The sequence below is a fragment of the Amphiura filiformis genome, chromosome 9 (assembly GCF_039555335.1).
Source record: "Amphiura filiformis chromosome 9, Afil_fr2py, whole genome shotgun sequence".
Lineage (NCBI taxonomy): Eukaryota > Metazoa > Echinodermata > Ophiuroidea > Amphilepidida > Amphiuridae > Amphiura > Amphiura filiformis.
The window spans coordinates 2,895,120-2,916,846 of record NC_092636.1 but is presented as its reverse complement, the minus strand read 5'-3'; the positions used below and the strand labels follow the sequence as shown (position 1 = coordinate 2,916,846).

The window sequence follows — 21,727 nt, the reverse complement described above, 5'->3', positions numbered from 1 at the left end:
TCAGTTCCAATTTACAATATATAATTATTATTTGAATGTAATGTTAAAGATGGAATTGCATGAGAAGTTTTGAACATTTAGTAGTAATTCATTTATCATTAAATAATTATACACTTACATACGTGTTTTGGCGCAGCGTCAGACTTCTATTTTTCAAATTTGTTTACATTTTTACAAGTGTCGTGATGATGAAAGAACTGCCATATGGACTTCTAACTTCCATCTGTTTATAGCCATAATATACAATTTTTCTATAAATATTTATTTTGTATGTCAAATACCAAAAATTATAAAATAATATTAGTAATAACTGGAAGGGTTTCTATTCGTTTTAAGTTAAAATAATGAGGTAAAATGAAAGAAATGATAGTGTGATGTTAGCTGCCCATGTTATCTTCAAACATCTAAATAAACTGATAAAAGGAGAAAAACTCATTGAAATGTCAAATTCATGATTTCAAACAGTCATCTTATCTTTCGGTAACACACAATACGTCATAATTTATCAAACATTTTAGTACATTTTATTTTAACAAGAAGCTCTCAATCATTTCCAATAATATGAGGGTCATTCAAAATGTTCTACCTCCATCATCACATCTCTATTCTCTTACGTGCCCAGATATTGAAATTACCCATGATTATATATCTTGGTTACAAAATAAAAGTTATTTGATTAAAATTGAGATTTTTGGTTGTTAAGATATATTAGGCCTATACTTGATAGATTTAATAGCCTATACGTTGATAATTGTCTGCAACGATTTGATTCGCTTTCCAAAAGTTACTGTTATCAATTACTGGGTTTTTAGCGGGTTCGCCGTCGGACAAGTTTATAACTGTCAAGCTTTCGTCAGGAGTAGCTCTGACTTCTTCAGGACAAAGTACTTAAGAATGAGACATGTAGACCGCCCCTTGTCTACTGATGACTCTGAAAAGAGCCGTTTAATGAAGACTGCCCTTGTCAACAGAGAACAAGCATATCTCGCCTATCTGCTAATATAAAGGTTTTGGTGGCTCTGAAAATAGCCGTTCACTGAAGACTGCCCCTTGTCTACAGAGAACAAGCATATCTCGCCTATCTGCTAATATAAAGGTTTTGGTGGCTCTGAAAAGAGCCGTTTACTGAAGACTGCCCCTTGTCTACAGAAACAAGCAGACCTCGCCTGTCTGCTGATTGTTAAGTTTTGGTGGCTCTGAAAAGAGCCATTCACTGAAGACTGCCCCTTGTCTACAGAAACAAGCAGACCTCGCCTATCTGCTAAATTTTGTTTTTAAAGGTTTAAACGAGGACAAGGGGCGGTCTACATGTCTCATTCTTAGGTACTTTGTCCTGAAGAAGTCAGAGCTACTCCTGACGAAAGCTTGACAGTTATAAACTTGTCCGATGGCGAACCCGCTAAAAACCCACTATAATTGTTATGAATTCCCGTCGTAAAAGCCTATCCCACAATTAGTTACTGTCATGGTTATTATATTTCGTGATGCACCAAGCAAACCTACTCTTCTTTTTTTTTTTTTTTTTTTTGACTTAGGCCTATTACATGACGTAATAGAATTGACCATAATTCATATAAATTTAGTAATCTATCTTCCACAATTGGCGGACTTAATACAATATGCGACTACTCATTTAAATTTAGGACTCTTTTACATTTTGCAGGACTTTTATCAATTGTGTTTCTCATTATTATAAATTGTGTTACTCATATTAATAATCGAATGTATCTTCTACGATATATTTTTTCATGATTTGTGTCATCCATGTTTTAACTGCCCCAATTAGCTTTGAAGGAAGAATATAATTCCCAGGACTTATAAGTACAATTTGTAATAACTCATTTTAATTTAAGAATCTATCTTTTTCAATTTGCACGACTTGATACAATTTGTGATAAACTCATATTAAATAAATTCAGGAATCCACCTTCTACAGTCCACACGTGTTTGCAATTTCTCGTTAAAAGTTAAGAATCCATCTTCTGTAATTCGCAGGATCTCTTTTACAATAATTTACAATAATTTACATGATTTAAAAGGACATTTCGTGATCCACAACTTCATCCCCCACTTTTCTCAAAAAAGTTTTTTATTTTTATACCACTGGAAACCTACCTGGCTACATAATGCATATGTACAAAAACTTTCTTGCCGATTAATTCATTTTGCAAAAATATCACCAAATTTTGGGAATAGGCTGTTTTTCGTGGATATCTACTGAAAATGGCAATAAAAAGACGATGCTAGGATCACGAAATACTCCTTTTATACAATTTGTAGTAACTAATAAATTTTAGGAATCTACCTTCTGCAATCCACATATAAGTTTGCAATTTGCAACTACTCATTATAATTTAGGAATCTATCTTATACAACATTTTTAAAATAAGCAACAATATAATCACATGCACTCCTTGAATTTATTTCTGTATATATTTATACATTTTTATATAACTTGGTGTTTAGTATGTCCCTATGATAAAGTGTTCTAACAAATCAGAAAATTTGCCTTCGATAGTTCGTTTTTCTTGCCTTGTAGTCAATATCAACCTTGCAAAAATGTCCTTGTAGATGTGAGAACACTTTGTACCCTGTTTTTGTTTTTTGTTTTTTTTGATAAACATTTTAGTAAAAATCCCATAAGGTAAAAAACGACAGATTATATGGAGTATAACGGATTATCCTTATGTAAACCAAAATAAAAATGGATATCTAGAATAATTGGTTGATCCCCTTTCCCCTCTTATTAGAACCCATTTGTTATGAACACTTCTATAATCTGTGTTACAACCCATAAAACATTGCAATTTGTCGTCACGACCTGCAATATTACGATTTTATTCAACCACAGATCCTGGAAAGAAATGTCTATTCACGTCAGGTACGGTAGGCATACGCCTATTTTCAAAGCATTTTAATTGCATCAAGAGTGGCCTTGGTTTTCGGGTGGTGGTCGCCAAGGAATCCTTGAAATATCCGCAAAGCTTCACTGAACTGAAACTCAGCTTTCTGGAAAAAGTTGTCAGCTAGGAAGAACGCTCCCAAATTGTACCTATAATACGATATTGAAGAAAAAAGAAACATTTAACAAACTGCCAAATCTTCCATTTTATTGAGACAGACGACTTTATATAGACGAATCCAATTTCACGCATTCCTACACGTCAATGGCAGCCATTAGCTGGGTCCCCGTCGGATCTACTCACCTAAAATGTGAAATGATGAGGCCTTTGAGGGTATTTTAAACTGCATTCTATCACCCGTGTTACACGTAGACAAAAGAATGATGACAGTTTACAACACAAAATAATCTAACAACACCAGTTTGGTGCATGCGGGGACCCAACAATGGCCGACCAAATCCTGACCATGATTTGGCTAATTGGATTCGTCTATATCAACGTTTTAAAAATGATTCCAAAGTTACATATTAGCCGGTACCTCAATTTGCATTATACCAAAGTAGGAACACAGCTTGTGTCAGACAAGTTCAAATATTACCTGACAATAGCGACATCCACGTGGTCTTTCCCATACGCTGAAACCAAGATGGCGAGGACTGCTTGGAACAATTCTCCAGATATCTGGTTATTCATGTCATCAAGTACTAAAGCTATATTGTTGAGTATGGCTGCAACTCTAGGATGGTCTAAACCAACATCACGTTGAGTAAGTCTTAGGTCATATAGGTAACTCAAAATGGCAGCCTCCAACTTTCCTTGTCCGTATGACAATTCTCCAATCTGAAAAAAGTTGTCCAAATCAATTGTTTATCTCAATTTATTGGACGCTTTTAGTTCTGTCCAACATGTCCAAAGTGGATAATTTCTGATTTTTTTTAAATATTAATCTTTATTTACTTTTGTACTTTTCTTCTACAGTCAACAATCAGCAAGGCTAGCAAGTGAAAAGCTGCTTAAAACTTTCCCACTTAAAGACCCATTCAGTGATCCCAGCGCAAGTGTAAAAAAATAAAATTGTTTATAAATTGCTTAAAGTGAAGGATAAGTCATTCAAATTGTCATTTGGCATTTTTGAAATGACAAATTTGGCAAAAAAACGAAGAAAACAGCAGTAGGCCTACTGACGAAGTTGAAGCCCCATTCAAATACATGTAGCTAATTTAGATACTGTCAGTATCTAAATTAACAGATTTGTGTAAAATATCTTATTTTGTCTTAAATACCATACGTGGCTTTCGGCTGAACCACTCGCAGGCTATGTTAGTTTAGCACATCTGTGACAATGACAAAGGTACCAAAATCTGAATTTTGATGATTTTTTACGATCGTCCGGATGAGCAAATCTCTGAATGAGCCATTAGGAATTACTGGGCTCAAAGTAATATATATATATTGCCCAAAGAGGAGAAACTGTATCCAAAAAGTAGTCAGAGGAAAATGCAATTCTTTGCTGTCTGATTTACCTGAAAGTAGCTTCCGAGCAGTGGCGTGCGCAAAGGGGTAGGGTAGGGGGGGGGGCAGGGGGACACAGGCCCCACATTTGTTGGTCATTTGGGGGGAAATCGGTGGAAATCAGTCATACACCCGCACCTTACACTCCTAATCAGACTCCATCCATTCGGGGGAAGTGAACAACCTGCCACATCGCCCCCCACCCCACCCACTTTCAATGTGCTGCGCACGCCACTGCTTCCGAGGCCGGAGTACTTTGTAACCCCTGGCATGCATGCTCGATTTTTTATTATTGAAAGCTATATCCAACCTAGACATAAGCATTACGTTTACTGACCTGACCAATTATAGCAGAAACATAGTGATGAGTCGAACCCAACACCTGGGTAGCAAGTTCCTGGGCTCGAATCAGAAATTTCTTGGCTTCATCTGGTTTCTTCAGAAGTCTATTGGCAGTCCTGATTTAGGTCAATTGTATAATGAGATACATTTATTATAGTAGCTGTTATTCCTCATATTACTTTTTATTACTTTTATATTTTGAAATATTAACTTTTATAATCGACCACTTCTAAAATAACTTGAAGCATAGTTCCGAATCCCAGGAGAGCTTCAATGGATACCTTCTATAGCTGTGAATCTTCGCAGTCCTAAATATTCTAGTCCATTGTGATATACCCTGAATTTAATTTCATCATTGGGAACCCCCTCTTATTCACTCGGTCGGACATCCGGGAACATTGTCCCCTTTGTACAAGCGCGCGCATAGCAACCAGTTCGAGAAAGGGGAACTGCACATGCGCACACTGGTTTTACAAGGCTATTTCCCCTTTGTGACGTCAGCCCGACCAAGAGAATGCAATCACAATAACAAAGTCAGTCAGGTCTATTAATGGAGTAGGAAATCCCCATATGACACAATGTGATCTTTGCATTGCATCATATGTTGCTAAATGTGAATATGAGAGAATGAGCTATTGATAAAATGGGGACTTTCCAGTTTGGTTAGTAGGCATATATAAGAAAATAAAACGTGATTTTGGGGCAACCTTTATGAAAGTGTTGTTGTGGGCTGTTTAATGTGATTACAGTCTATATGCCTTCAAAAAAGGTTCTAGTGAACCAGTAATTTGTTTCGCATAGACAATAATGCGTATTAATCAAGCTAGAACGAAGATTTGGAATGCGACAAAGTGCGCATCATTCCGCAAAAAAGGAATATATATTTCTGTCAACTTGCTGAAGTCTAGTTTATGCAAGAATATTATTCAAATTTTGTTAACTTGTACAAACAGTGTGTTTTATCGTGCATTCTGAAGGTATTTTTAGTATTGAGTCGTTGTGACACATAACAACAACCCCGGGACAACAACATATCATATTGTACAGCACTGACATGAATCGCTCAAAATACCAAAATACAAACGTTTTTTTAAAGCCGTTGTAGGGCAGAATGTGCAGTATTGTACTTACGCCATTGCCATCATGGTTCGAACCAGTCGAAGCTTCTGTGCAGGAGACTTTGGCTTAGGTTGTCTAGTCAAGGCATCATGAAGAGTGTCACTTGCGGTGTCAGGCAATCCTAGCTTACAACATACGGTGCCCAACTCAATCAATACCTAGGAATTATTGGGTTATTAAAAGATAGAAGAAGTCTGATCACCCATAATACAGGATTGGTTGGTTGAATGGAAGTATTGTTAAATATATTTAGCAAAAACAAAATGTTTGTTTGCTTATTGTTTGTACTGGTACTGTGATGTGATAAACGAAGGCGTTCTCGTAGAAATACTGTAACGTCACTAAAGCCTATTAGTCTACTTTATAATGATAAAACTTTAATGATATATACAGGTGGTTGCATCAAAGTAAACGGTTTCCTTTGACGTAACATTACAAATATAATATTCCACAATCCAAAAGTAAAATAGGGTTTTCAAATTGGTATACATTGTACTTCTTTAACAATTATTAATCATGGTTAAACTTACATCAATTACAGAAGGGTGGTTGCATCTCAGTCTCCTCGAGTAATTAGCATGATGGTACACGATAATACGATCAGTCTCAAAATAGCGGACTTCCAGTTCCTTCAGTAACCTCTCAAGCAATAACCTAGCAAAACAGTTTAATATCACTATCGTTATGTCAATTTAATTCTAAAATTGTACTTAGCTTAGATTCAAAAACCTCAACCAATCAGGTCGAAGACTGGCTATAATTATGTTGTCGTCAAAGCGCTTTGAATGGAGCTTTATTTATGCTAAAAATGTAGATTTCAATAGCAATTCATTTTGTGAAGCGGTTTCAAAGGCGGGATTAAAGAACAGGACAACTTGATTTTATAAGGCCTGAGGATAGTAAATTACTTTTTGCTATTAAGTAGCATATATTATATATCTAACAGTTATTTTGTAATTATTAATAAATTTTCCAGGACAAAGATTATTTCTCAAACCTTTATTAACTGTTATACTTTTTAAGGGGAAGAGTCCATGCACTAGTCGGAAGGGTCATTAGTCAAGTTAAGGTTTAGGGCATTTTAGGTTGGAATTATGGTTAATGATAAGGTTAGGGTCAGCGTAAGCATGGTAAGGGTTAGCATTAGGGTTAGGGATAGTATAAGGAATAGGGTATGATTTGAGTTTGAGGTAGTGTTATGATTATAGAGTTATGGTTAGGTTTTGGGTTAGATTTGGGTTTACGCCCGGGGTTTACGTACTATTCGACTATTGACCTGCAACCCTTTGAAGGGATCAGATTGTCTGCCATTATGAATGTGAAACGCCATTCAATTGTGTTTAATCCGTACGGACACACTCCTCCAAAATTGACTAAAATGTTAAATTTGAGTATTTTACCCTTATGTGCTTTGGATCTTATCACTTGTAGAATATATTAGCACACCAGCGTCCTGGATTCTGATTAAGTGAATCGCTTATATAGTGCTATTAATCATAGCTCAGAGATTACGTTATTAATATTAAGTTAGGCGTACCTTGCCCCTTTCAGAAGTCCTAGTTGCATGAAGAAGCCAGCCATAGCGCGCATCAGACCAGTCTTGTCTCGTACTGTTCTCCAATCAGTGCGATTCAACACCTTCAAGTATTCTTCTTCTACTTGTTCATAACCACCCAGCTGTTAATAAAAAGATTTGTTTTCTGCCATCGAATTATGTTGGCATATGAAACTGCAAGGAACTAAAATCTATAGATATAGATGCATGCAGGGGTGTGTATAATTATGTGTACGTGTGGAGGGTGTAAAGATTTTTAAAGGTACCAAGGCGCCGTTCAAAAATCGCTTATTAGAAGTACCTTTGTAAAGGTTTTCAAGATAATATTGATAATTATAATTTGGAGTTTTCATATACAAAACTAACATTTTTGACACTGACCTGTCAGTTTCGTATGTCTTGGGCGACATACTTCTTCATAGTGATTGGTATCCCATCATGATCATCCTCTGTGCTGCTGGTGGTAACACAGCTCCATCCCTTGGGGCGTGGTCTTGAGGAGAGGGTCATACACGTGACTTAAATGGTAGGCCCCTCGTCTCTGTTCAAGACGGCAGGACTTATCTTGCGAATCCAGATTGATTCTCTGATGAAGCGAGTACTCGCATCACACTCCTTCTGTAGTACTTTGGTATCGTCCCAGTTGATAACATGGCAGTTGAATGGCATGATCTGATATGGCTGACTTGCTTTGTTCTGTGACTGACTCTTTTCTGGTCTGGCGCGTAAAGTTCTTTTTGCCCCTTCCCAATTTATCCGTTTCTTTCTGATGTTCCTTAAGCCGGGCGTTCAACTTCCGGCCGGTCTCGCCAACGTATGTGCAGTCACAGGTTTTGCAAGGGATCTCGTAGATACAGTCAGTTTTGTCTAATGGATCGATTTTGTCTTTCGGATGTACCAAGAGCTTTCTCAATGAGGTGTTCGACTTCATGGCAGTGGCAATGTTGTGCTTTCTAAAAACCTGATTGGCTTTCTCCGCCACACCTTCCACATATGGAATAACTACAAGTCCCTTTGCTGAGAAGGATCTTTGGTGTTAATTTTGACAGTCTCAATAGTCAAGACCCTCTCCTCAGCCCACGCCCGAAGGGATGGAGCTCTGTTACCACCAGCAGCACAGAGGATGATGGGATACCAATCACTATGAAGAAGTATGTCGCCCAAGACACACGAAACTGTCAGGTCAGTGGCAAAAATTTTGGATTTGTATATGAAAACTACAAATTATAATTATCTACAAACCTGATGAATCTCTTCACAATATTGATAATACTGCGTTTATTTTCGTTTATCCACTACACTATATTATGCATTGTCGTTGGAATTGATGAAGAAGTAATGTTTATCTGCTATTAATTCAAGAGGACAAAGTCATTTTTCTTCACATAATATTCAGACAATCTGTTATGGGTCGTAACAAACCGGGTAACAAACATATCATTAAATAATACTATTCACAAAGCTCTGCTCCAAAACTCACTTACCAAGTGCCAGGACTTGATAAGTTGGTATTTGCCCTCCTCCGTTTTCATGAGACGTTGAAACACAGCAATGTTGAGGATAGTAGCTTTTAGTCGCGTCAGTTCTCCAGCTTGGCCTAACAAGAAAGGCATCTCATCAACCTATACACACAAATAAAGTACAGTGATTTACAGTACGCCACGCACATGCATAAAACCCACAAGCCTCAGCACACTTTACAGGAATTCGCTGACCACTATAGCCCAAGACACACTATATAATCCTTTTAGCTAAGAAGCGCACACCTTATACATACCACAATAAACCATCGTAGCCAGGATCAGTAACCCTGGTTCTCATATGGGTAGCCAAGACAATAAACAGTTACTTGCCCATGGAATCCAAGTTAGCTTTTAATATACTAGTATATTAAAATATATATTTCATGAGAACAAGCAAGGACTGCGCTGTGGCTCGAACTCGCAACGCGATTGTGATCATGGTGATACACCCTGAGTAATCTAATTATGATCATTGAACTTTGTTTACATTTAAAGCTATTTCATGAAAGATGGGAATCACCTTTCATGTAATCACAATAACACAGTCTGTCAGACCTATCAGTGGCGTAGCGTGGGTTATCAGATTGAGGGGCACCGACCATGATTGGGGGCACCGGGCTGATTGTTACTATTTACACTATTTAAGTGAATATAAACATAATTTTGTGGCAGATTATATCACAATGTTAGTGTTGGCTATTTAATAATAGTCTATATGCCGCCTTCCTTCGAGCCAGACATAATATTATGTAGTCAATGTGCTACTATCCAGCAATAACAAAAATCTGGAGTACGCGAAAGTGCGCACCAAGTTCCAAATAAGGAATAAATTCTTCTGTCAACTTGCTGAAGTCTGGTTTATGAAACATCTGTCAATGTAAAAATTAATGGTGAAAGCTTACATATCTATCATCAATGTCTTGTCTACGGAAGAAGTCTGCCAACGCGAGATACCCCTTCTGTTTGTCTTCGGGAGTCGGTAGATACTTCTGCTCTACTGCTTGCCTCATATAGTCATGGAAGAAATTCACTATCCCATTGCGATTCACAAGATTCTCTTCCAGAGATAGGTAAAATGGAGACCAAATATGAGACGGGACCTAGCAACAAATTCACGAGATGATTTTAGGTATAATTAATGATTTGCTGTGCTTCGAATTTTGTTATAACATTAGCAGGTCTGCATTAGCAACATGTGTTTTTCATCTTAGAATATAGAGAATAATATACAATTTCTCATCCTGGAACAAAAGTAGAATATGTTTTTAAACAAAATATGCCAGGAATATTATATCTGGTGGAAATAATTCATAGCGAATATTTTACACTTAAAAATGCTAACCTTTAGAAAGTTGACAAGCTCCTGCTCACTCTTACCTCTGTGAGAACACCAGATTGCTACTGTGGCATCACGAACGAGCCCAGGTCTGATAAACAGAAACAAAGTTAAAGTCTTTGATATCGTATCTGTGTTCCTTCTCATGTAACCATAGTTTTCTTATTTAAGGTACTTTTTGTACACAGAAGGGCAGGTGGAAGTACTGGAATTAAGGTGCCATGGTTTTTTATTTGTCAAGCAGATGAGCCTCTCTGTCTCTGTCTGTGTGTCTATCTGTCTGTAGGGGTGTATGTCTGTCTGTGTCATGTGTATACAATGACTATACTACCTTGGGAATGTGCCGTGATCAAAATCTGCTTCCAGACGCTCAAGGATCTTTACGAAGAGTGTCCCTGGATCATCAGCTGTAAGATACGACTTGATAGCTGTCGTCAGTTGCTCAAAGCTGCCATACATACGAACCTGCAATAATTATCAAAGTTGAAAATTATCTACTTTCTCCCATGGTATATGCGCAAGGGTGGGTCAAATTTTTTCCTGATATTTCGAGCCAGGGGCTGCTTGCTCCCTGCCCAGCTCCGGTCGGTACGCCTCTGCAATATTTTATTCCCTGTGCTTGGAACCGATGGAGGGAGCAAAGACATACATAATGAGCCATCAGTTCCCAACGATCATGAACAATAATTACAAAATCAAAATATTCTTTTTGAGCAACAGGTACAAAGAGAGACAGACGAGGCAAAGACTATGGACGAAGACAACGAACACTCACACTCATACAAAACAAACAAAAGGACAGAAGACAAACAAGAAAAAACGATTCATATTCTACTCACACACTTAAAAAATCTAGCCATGATATATACATAATATACATAATATAAAAAATAAAAAAAAAAAAAACACAATCAAATTTTATCGATGTCGAAAGAAAACTTTTTAAAGTGCTTGCCAAGATTGCCATGTTTCTCAGCAATTTTGTACTCAATGTTGAATTTATTAAAGCTTAACAAAATTGCGGAAATTCTGAAGAGAAGGAGCCACCTGTTGAAATTTGTATCTATGAATAAATATACCTGATAAACCTACCTCATCTAGAAGTGCCTTGAGGTAAAGTGGATTGTTGCTTTGTTTCGCTTGTATGATGAGTGAAGTTTGTTCCTCGTTGAGTGTTTTTGCATAGAGAGACATGTAGCCAGTTATGATTTCTAACTTTTCATCTGCATTGAGAGGAAACACCTGTAACTTCGGCCAACCAGCCTGTTCCACAGCATCCATAGCCTAGATATTAGAAATACACAAAAAGTTTACATGCCAAGCAGTTTCAAAATATTCATAGTCCAGTACTTTCTTTTCTTTTTTCCAGTACATGTCGAAGTTCAGCATGGAGTTGGAGAGAACTTCCCCATGTTCGTTTTAACAAAATGATTAAATAAAAAATGAGCATAAAACTTGGACCTTAAATCAAACCCGTAACAAAATGTATATAAATATTGATCCTTTTAACTCCTATTTACCCGTCCCGGTAATGTAGACATCAACAGATGGACGTTGGGCGGCAGCTCCTTTGGAAGCCATTTCAGATCCTGTTCGTCACCTACGCGAAGGAAAAAAATAAAAAGACATTTTTATGGATTTAAATGTTATCAGACCAGGTGTAGCACTACAGCCATTATATATCAGGGGACTGACTGTCAAAGACATTAGTATAGCTTACATTCTTAATCAATGTTCTAACATGCACAGGTTCATCTTAATGAACAACTTGGACTTGGATTTATTCGAAATGCTGAATATGAGGAGTTCATATTATTTACCGGTAGATCCAGCACCACTATCTAGTTGGTTGAGGGCATCCAACACTATCATAATGCGACGTCCAGTATTGCTGGCTAATTTCAACCATGTTGGTAACTCAAGGACAAGGTTCCGATCAGATGATGGAACGCTTAGATCTTGGTGAAGATAGATCTTGAGCTCTTCATATAATCTGAAATAAAGGAAAAGGTCTTTCGTTATCTTTCTGACCTTCCTTCCTTTCCTTGCTTCCTTCCTTTCCTTGCTTCCTTTCCTTCTTTTTCTCTTTCTTCCTCTGTCACAGTACTTTTGCTCAAATGTTTAATAATGGTGTCACTGTTATTAATGTTGTTACTTCTGAGATAGACGGTGAAATAATTGTTTGTATTTGACGTTCGGTTGTTGTTATAGGTTTACCCAAAACGTGTTTAAGTTTAATAACAGTAACCTTTAAAACGTTTGTGAAGGTTGTCATTCATTCAGGTTAATTGTATGAAATTGAACCCATAAAACTATTCAACTGGACTCATCTTTTTAAGAAGCTATGATATCGCACCTTTTCCTAGGTGCATCTTCAGGCCGTCTGTTGATCTGCGATCAAAACATCAAGACGTTTGACTCAAAATCAATGACCAATTGCCGCCAGAGTAACATGATGCACCAAAGGTGCGATACCGTAGCCTCTCAAAAACATAACTAAGTTAATTTGAATAATTTATGAGTTTAGTTTAATATTTAATAACCTTCGAAGCAGATTCAAATGAGAAGCGCTTTCGGCAGAACTTCCAATGAAATGGAAGAACAAGAAGTCATCTGGACATTTCTCTTCAAATCGTCCACACCAGTTAGCTACAAGGGCTGACTTGCCAGATCCAGATTGGCCCAAGATCACGAGTGGTTGGTTACTCTCTATGCCTTGGATAATGTTGTCAAAGTGTTGGTCTATTGATTTGAAATACTCCTCTCTCCCGATATAAACCCGCTTGCGTACATCGGCAAATGCTTCATGAGCTTCCTTCTCGCGGTCGGTATGTGATAGTTGAGAACCAGGTGGAAAGTCCTCGTTCACGCACCGGATTAAATCCTGTTGTGGTTTGAAAAATAACAAGAAGGTAGACTATTAAAAACAAGAAAAAGTTTTTAAAAGAGTAAAAATAGAACAATCCCATCTTTAATAAATACTGTGCCACTGAGAAAGCTTTAACATTATCATTGATTGTGAAGGTATCGCTTCGCGCTAATATCATAGGCAGCTTGTAGGCCTACTTCCGAAAAGTAATGTAATCATGATAAAAATATATCGGGAACCGAGTTATAACAGATCTCTGCAATAACTTTAATGAACCGCAAAGGAACAATTCTACAGTCAAGCATCAAACAATATCAAACTTTGTATCAACAATATGTTCCCGGTCCTAAACGACATGTGAATACTGTAGAGAGAACATGCAAAGAGATTGATGAAGCCCACCCCCCCCCAACGAAAAGTAGATCCTTAATGAAGTAGGGGTTAAAATGTCGATTATACGTTATAATAGCCCTGCATACAAGCAATATCGCAAAATACATTTTAAATACCTCCTTTATCATGACGCATCCTTCATCTGCGGACGAGAATTCCCTGCTTGTCATCTCCGATTGTTTAATCTGGTCCCTCAGTTCGTGTTGCTGATCAAAATGCCACTGATTCTCGCCTCTCTTGGCTTCCTGTAACCATGGTAATGGAACCAAGTATAAGCAATTAAAAAAAATAAAGCAAACTGTTCTAAGGAAACGTATTTATTCCATTTATTTAGCGTCATAAAATATTTTCTAACACATCCCAAAATGGGGTTGTTGTCGTGTGATGAAGACATAAAGGCAAGTCTGCGTAAATTGCCCATGTATCGGCAATATCATGTCAAAAGTATGTTATTTTGATACTTGCAGTCATAATTGTGATATATCATACAGTATTTCAAAAAAGTCATACATGATTTTTATATTATACGAACATGTGATTTATCATTACAGATGTAGTTTAGAATGTCCTAATAGATAATGCATTGCCTATACCTCCGGCTTGGGTAATTCCTCTCGCTGGACCCTGGAGCTTCTTAGATAAAAGAACGTCCTATTGGAGGGTTGTATTCCTTTTCGCAGAGCTGCGTGCAAGATTTCCAACTGTAGATAATTAAACAAGATGGACAAATCATTCAAACATACATGCTTACCTATTCCATTAGGCAAAATTGCCACCTTTCTCACTTTTATTTACGGAAATATTTTAATTAATGGACTTTAAGAAACAATACCCTTGGGTACCTTAGTGACACTGGTACTGAACCGAAAGTCTTCTAACCATCCCAAAGCTTTGAAATTCTCGATTGCAAAGTCGTAGCTTTTGTTCAAAAGTTCGTCTTTCTTCTCTTCTGTCTGACTCCATCCAAAACGGTCACCAAGAAGACAGATGAAGTATGGACGGCATCGTTCAACCTGAAAATGAATAGTGGAAGTTTCTTCATAAATATAGCGGCAATCCAATAGGTCGAGTAAGGCTTGCTGCTTGAAAATACCTCCATTAGAATGATTAATATGTTACCCCTTCGGGGATGTTCTGTCCAGGAAGTTAGACGCTATGAGGCCAATTGAAATGAGCCTTTACCATGTTTAGTTTCCTATTGGACATTTTAAAATGATTCCTTTTTAATGAATAAAAATTGTATTTGCTTACATACATCTGGAACCATGGATACGTGGATATCATAATGATGTGACCATGCTAAGCGAGTCATTGTCGCTAATATTGATTGTGAGATTTAGAACCGCAATGAAAAGGTGACTTTTTGTAGTCGAAATAATGAATATTTGGGCAAAAAACGCCGACAGGTAATAGGAAATTATCTACAAATATTTTTTCACAATATACCATTGGCCCAGATATAAGGTCAACTACTTTCAACCTCATGTTTACCTAGTCTTTGTCAAAGAGTAGCCTTCTCAAGATCCAGGGGACAAAAGGCGAATCCACGACATCGAGCTGCGAAGCGGCGAGTACCACTCTTGTTTATGTGAGTGTGGTACCCAGTAGTTTCTCTCCCTATGGATAAAATAGTTACATGGTCTGTAGCACAGACTAAGTTTCACCTGCTTACCTCTCGAAGACAAATCGAGATAGTTTTCCCATCCTTGCTTTGGTCACTAGTGATTCCCCAACGTAGATCCACGTAACTAAAGAACACTCCGCGATCTAGACAAATGCGGTTAACCTCGCGAAAGGCTTTCTTGATCAAGATCTCACGTTCATCTTTGAAGTCGACAAAGGTACTTGACACAAAGATTCGGATTTCCCGCTTCTTACGACTGCGTTTCTTTACTTCTTGACGACTTGCAGGTTTGTCTTTGTCCGTTCCTGTCGCACCATTAGATGGTTCACTCTTCAAGGTATCGGTGTCTTTTCCGACTTTGAAGAAAAATGAAAAGTAACTTTTGTATAACTGGAATTCAATCAAAATATTCAAGTATAAACTATATACATTACATTATCTAATATTTTGTTACAACTTGTAATGAACCTATGCACGGCAAATACATATACGCTTAAGTTAAACAAATTAAAAGCAATATATTGTAGAAATACGTTTTTACATTTACGCTCATTACCAACTGTAGCTTCAAATTCCTTCAAGCCTTCTCTGTATTCGTCATTTAATGTCCCGATGAGCTTGGTTATTTCTTGTATCTTGTCAGTTGACAGTTTATCTTCTACAACGTCATGTTTGGCGTCATTCTCAGCTGGACTGGTGTCTGTTTTCACCCTGACCATGGCAGCAGATGTCGTTGTTCCAAAATGACCAGCCCAATATTTGTCATCACGACCTGCAATATTCAGATGTTATTCAACATTAAAATATATTTAGTATTCTATTTAGGCCTATTCTATTGTATATATTATTCTATGTCTCATAACTTGGAAGCCGTTGGGACGATATACTGATGGCTCTTCAAACACAAGCTCCAAAGCTCTCTGTCTTCAGCTAATCTGATGAGGTGATGAAAGTCTAGGCCAGTCCTGTCTTTGATGATATTTACCCACGTCTTTTGATCATATTTAACAGGTCTTCCTCTCTTTTTACAGCGGTCTGTGCCTCCCTGCAACATGGTGTTTGGCGAGGCTGCCCTTCTATTTGGTCGCATGGCCAAACCAATTTAGCTGCCTGTGTTTCACTATGTTTAACAGATGACCATGTTCTCCTATATATCTTAACATCAGTTCCCTGATCTGCTTGTTTGAAGTGCGAGAAGTGCAATGTACAATGTACATTGTACATGCAGTTCATCTCAAAAGCGTTGTTTCGGGTTTTTTCTGCATGCGTCCAGGTTTCGCACTCATGCCAAGATGTTTTGCACTCTTCTCTAGTCTTGTTGTCAATGTGCTCAGTTCCTCTACCTGACCTGCAACCAGATTTATCACGTCAACAAATCGAAGGGTTGACGGTCTTCAACCAATACTGACTGACAAAACCACCCAAGACTTCCATCATGATGTATTCAAGAAAGATGTTAAAGATGGTGAGTGACAGCCAACAGCTTTTTTGTCTGAAACTTGATAAATGTGATTTTTCGGAATATTGATATGCGCATGTGTAACAGTTCGTTCGATATCATGAGAAAACCTGTCTTTTAAAAATGTGCAAATGTTTTACTACTGTACTTTGTCCATGCTTAATGTCAAAAAAGAGATCACACTAAAACAATTAACGAACGATCTTAGAATTTGAAGCTATCCTCCAATCTCATCATGACTTACCCATAGACTCGAATCCAACCAATCGTACTCCTTTGCCGTAGTCTTTAAACGTAAAGTTCTCTCGAATCCAGTCATGTGTTTTTATGCTTCCTATTTCTCCCGTTGTTTTCTTTGCGACAACTTCCCCATCGTAAGTAAGCAAACTCACAGTAAAACTGTAGTATCCACCATTGTTACAACCTTCATGAAATGATTCAGAAGCCTGGAGAATAGAAATGAAAACCACCTGCATATCAGATCAACTCTTGCTTTGTAGCAAACTCATCAACAAAGTTTCCATCTTAATTCCAAACTGTTTCCTGGAGAAGGTGAATGATTTGGTGAAAGCAGCACCATTTTGGAGGTTGTCATCTGTGCGAGGATTTTATACGCAAAGGAGATATAAATTCAGGTCAACATTGGACTTCGTTGAAAAGTGATCTTCGCAGGACAAGTGAATCAGGATTATACATCAGTCTTCCAGAACATTGAGTGCAACAGAACTTTGTAATCTACAACAATTAAAAGGCTACTGGTTACGAAACATTACTAAGCAGTGTATTTTGTATTTTATTGATTCTTAATGTCATAATGTATTTATGTTCATTTGAGAAATCACTGTTAAATCATACTTTACCTTTCATTAAAGATTCGGATATTTTTAACTTAATCAAACAGTGTGTTTTGTTGTGCATTCTGAAGTAAAATTTGGGTAAAATGGTGTTTCTGGCCTTGAGTCATTAACGACTCGTAACAATATAGATAACCATTACCTGGATTTCTGGAGCGGTATCAAGGTACGATTCGGAGAAATGGCGAGTTAAGTCTACTTCTTGATACTTGGTGCAAGTCATAAAAGATGTGATGAATTCTGTATAGAGATGGTAATGTTTAATGGAATCATATGTAGTGACGTTAAACGTGATGTTAAACGAATAGGGTCCACATAACATCATAGTCTAGTCAATTTTATGATGATGTACAGTGAGCATTAAACTTTTATATAATTACGGATACTTCATCTCACTGTACCCATTGCTGAAATATAGGCGATTTGGACACTTACTAGTTTCCGTCTGGTCACCACCTTTGCTTGTCTTCCAATTTCCAGAGACGTTCCAATGAGTTAAATCACCAGTCTATGAAATAAAATAAAGGGCATTCAAACATTTTATTGTGAATTCAAGTGCTGTAAAGTTCTATAACAGCTTACCGTTATATGATACGTATATATATGGTGGTGTGAGTGAGCTATGCAACTTACAGGATAATACCAACATTGTCAAAAACAATAAGGGAAGAAAGTATAAAATCTAACCCAATGCTATATCATATTTTATTGAATGTAGTCATCTGTGCTTTCTCCCACCATTTCTACATTGAAACGGTCAATACAATTACTTCCAACTGCATATTGGAGGTCCCGGGTTCAACCATCACTAAATTCCACCTACTGATTGCTCTTTCAAAGTCGTATACTTCCATCACGTCTTAACTTAACCCATGAAGACAAACCAGTCCACTTATATTGACGTCAATATCGATATCAATGGTAACTTAATTGGATCACAGATTTACTATTTACTGCACATGCTGACTACTCTATCTGCTAACCTCTCCAGACGCATTCTCCAGAAGATTGGATGACCATCCTGCAATCTTGATTTCTTTGGTTTGGAAAGTGCGCTCAAGTGCAACCAACTTGTCCGAGAGCTGAAAATGATCAAGGGATCGTTATGCTGTTGATGTGAGTTTGTAAAACACAAGTACTAATGCAACACTAAATCAAAATCATTTTGCCGTTTGAAAGATCGAGATACTATCTTGCAAACTATTTCATCAAATAAACGTTTTATTTATTTTTAAGTAGCCATTAAAAGTACGGCAAAACATCAGACCTTAACAATTTGGCATAAAACAAAATAGAGATTATTGAACACAACAAATTATAAATCAATAACAAACAATGACCTGACATGCTGACACCATCATCTGTGAAGTTGACTAACCTGTAAACATTCTGTTGTTTGTTGGTTCGATTCTTCTTCGCTTGGCACTGGTACCACATACTTTGTTGGATCATATATCATCAAAGCACATACTCCGCACGATGGAATCTTATCTGAGCTCTCTGCAACAACAATCATGGTTGTTAGTCAAAGGATGGTTGGAAAATGGCAGATTAAGGAAAAGGGGTGTTTGAAAATGCAATGAAAAACAAAACAAGAGAATGGAAGAGCTGCATTCTGAATTGATAGTACAAAGAAAACTTAACGAGAAGGAAGGATTGGCGGACGGAAAGATGTACCTGCTAGAGACGTCTCATCTTCATCACTATCTTGTAAATCTTCTGGGTTGACGGTTGCCCCTGCCATCGCACCTGTAATGTGAATGTCAATTTCCATGAGGTTAGCTTGGAACTTAAACAATTGTCATCTATATAGTCTCAGTTGCATGCGCAAGGGGGGGGGGTAGCCGTGGAATCGAAACCCATACCCATATTGAAAACATTTTCAAAATATTGTTGTATTGTGTTTTCATATGAAACGTTTTAAAACGTTTCCATAACCTTCATATAACCCGACATTTGGCGTTATTAAAACATTTTTATCTAAATCAAAACCCTAAGTATAACATGTTTAAAACGTTATCAAAACGTTTTTGTGTTTGCTGGGAATGCACTGATTATGAGTATTATCAATATGTATATCATCACCCTCATAACAAATCTGCCTAAGTCATTCTTACATGTTTCTCATTTGCAATTTTCATTTTCTGAGTAATAAACCCATAATTAATCAGCCGCATTCTTCATTAACTTGTGGAATGCATCTCTGTGATGTATTCCACAAATTAACGAAGAATGCGGCTGGAAATTTGATTAATTATGGGTTTATTACTCAGAAAATCAAAATTGCAAATGAGAAACATGTAAGAATGACTTAGACAGTTTTGTTGAGGGTGATTATGGTATATGGTACGACATGCTCCATAAATCGTATTATTGTACCTGGAAAACATCTCAGGAACATTGTCAGGTTGGTTCCAAAGTGTACGTTGACTTTCCCTCCCTCTACGGTAAATGGAATGGTCACCTCCTTTGCTGTTAAACCGGGAGCAACATCAGTTATCTTAGACAGCTCGGTTGTCACCTGTAACCATGGTAACAGTGCAAGATCAAGATTAGAATCACTATTATTCCGATTATACAGGAATATTGTATTAATTTAAGTTTCGTGTCATATTAGTCCACAAACAAATTATTACTTTGGTTTTAGTGGTCGACCTTATTACGGGGTATGCTAAAATGTTTTACCAGAATTACTATAAAAATTCATAAAAATGAGGCTAATGAGCGCAATCTATAACCCTACGATTATGTAAAGTCATTCAGCGGCTTACATCTATCATACTTGGAACCCACAAGTTCGCAATTACCCTGCTTTCATCAATTCAATACATTTCAAATTCAAACTAACCTGTTTCGAATATGGTACACCGTTGATTTTGACAAATTGATCCTGCAATCCATCACTGACGCAATGAACACGAACACAGTAGTTGCCATTCGGTAGATCAACCTAAAAGGTTTAAAAGAAATGGTCACAAGGATGATAACGTTATAAATGGCATGCCATATCATGGTTCCGCGCTTGGTTGCCTGCCGACGGAATACCGTATTCACTCGATAGTTAGCACATGTGCTTACTATCGAGGGCTTTTGAAAACGTGCAAAAACGAAAAAAAAATGAACAGCGCCATCCACAAAAGTGACAAAAGTGTAAAGGGATACACATAGCTATATACGAACAATTAAACCTACGAATTTGTGTGTGAACTACATTAGCTCAGTTGGTAAAGCGACAGACTTTGAATCATCTTAAGAAGAGCGAACTGAGCAGGAGTTCGAGGCTCGTTATAAACTTTTCCGTTGCTTTATTTTTATTTTGGGGTTTGAGCTTTTCTTGATAAATTTAATCTTTGTTTCTTTATTGTTTTTTATTTGCTTTATTTTGTTTTGTTTTTTCTTTTCTTTTCTTTTTCTCCTTTCTTTCTTTTTTGTTCTATTCATACTGGGGTCATGGGTTATTTATTCAAAACATACCTATATACGAACAATTCAACCTGCAAATGTATGTCTGAACCCCATTAGCTCAGTTTGGAAAACGCCGGACTTCGAGACTCGATGAAGTTCAAATCTGTTCAGTATTTCACTATTTAGATTTTTTTTTCTCTGCCATGTTTGTTTTACATGTCTTTTTTAACTACGAATATAGGCCTACATTTGACAATTCTTGAAGGTTTTTTTGTGGGCTTTTTATTTATTTATTTATTTATTTTTACCAAAGGAACAATTAGAGATCAGTTGGATTAAACGTGGAGTGGTTACATAACTCCTTGGTAACTGGATCACGCACCTTTTTGAAGGCAAATAAATACGCTCATTTCGTTCTAATAGACAAAGTGATAATCGGATTACACGTAACACTTCGCTGGCGAATAATTGGATCAACTTTAAATTTTCACCCCTACATCCAATTTCATGCATTTCTACACCCATGCATGCTACACCTCAATGGCAGACATAGCTGCTGGGACACAATAGAACAATAAATGGCGTTGAATGCCATAGACTTTGTGTTGCGATCATATCGATCGTGGTGCAGAACTCAAAAGCGTGATCCAGCTGACAGTGATAATCGGATTACACGTAACATTTCCCTTGCGAATTGTTACGCATAGTCGTGCTAAAAGTCGGTCGATACATGTTGAACTCAGCACAATTCAGAAATACGCGTTTTTGCTTTGAAAATTCTCGGTTTTTTTTTCAGTAATGTTGAATAAAAAATGTTGAATAAAAACAGTTCT

General features: G+C 37.2%; 1 protein-coding gene across 2 annotated transcripts in view; it reads right to left on the bottom strand.

The window, feature by feature from the left end:
• Window positions 1-500: 500 nt before the first annotated feature.
• LOC140160519 (uncharacterized) overlaps window positions 501-21,727 on the bottom strand; it is a 47,218-nt gene continuing 25,991 nt past the window's right edge. The window contains exons 8-34 of one of the 2 annotated variants that reach the window (XM_072183755.1): window positions 20,338-20,439; window positions 19,869-20,010; window positions 19,167-19,238; window positions 18,868-18,989; window positions 18,473-18,571; window positions 17,925-17,997; window positions 17,632-17,729; window positions 16,880-17,081; window positions 15,718-15,948; window positions 15,225-15,532; window positions 14,395-14,565; window positions 14,146-14,253; window positions 13,669-13,797; window positions 12,834-13,174; window positions 12,111-12,283; window positions 11,811-11,890; window positions 11,383-11,574; window positions 10,622-10,755; window positions 10,297-10,381; window positions 9,857-10,054; window positions 8,916-9,053; window positions 7,414-7,553; window positions 6,407-6,530; window positions 5,889-6,034; window positions 4,753-4,873; window positions 3,502-3,743; window positions 501-3,052 (exon numbers count right to left, since the gene is read on the bottom strand). In XM_072183755.1, coding sequence (XP_072039856.1) covers window positions 2,905-3,052; window positions 3,502-3,743; window positions 4,753-4,873; window positions 5,889-6,034; window positions 6,407-6,530; window positions 7,414-7,553; window positions 8,916-9,053; window positions 9,857-10,054; window positions 10,297-10,381; window positions 10,622-10,755; window positions 11,383-11,574; window positions 11,811-11,890; window positions 12,111-12,283; window positions 12,834-13,174; window positions 13,669-13,797; window positions 14,146-14,253; window positions 14,395-14,565; window positions 15,225-15,532; window positions 15,718-15,948; window positions 16,880-17,081; window positions 17,632-17,729; window positions 17,925-17,997; window positions 18,473-18,571; window positions 18,868-18,989; window positions 19,167-19,238; window positions 19,869-20,010; window positions 20,338-20,439 — 4,119 coding nt within the window. In that variant the 3' untranslated portion in view covers window positions 501-2,904. The remainder of the gene's footprint in view (window positions 3,053-3,501; window positions 3,744-4,752; window positions 4,874-5,888; window positions 6,035-6,406; window positions 6,531-7,413; window positions 7,554-8,915; window positions 9,054-9,856; window positions 10,055-10,296; window positions 10,382-10,621; window positions 10,756-11,382; window positions 11,575-11,810; window positions 11,891-12,110; window positions 12,284-12,833; window positions 13,175-13,668; window positions 13,798-14,145; window positions 14,254-14,394; window positions 14,566-15,224; window positions 15,533-15,717; window positions 15,949-16,879; window positions 17,082-17,631; window positions 17,730-17,924; window positions 17,998-18,472; window positions 18,572-18,867; window positions 18,990-19,166; window positions 19,239-19,868; window positions 20,011-20,337; window positions 20,440-21,727) is intronic. The other variant, XM_072183756.1, reaches the window with a different exon arrangement.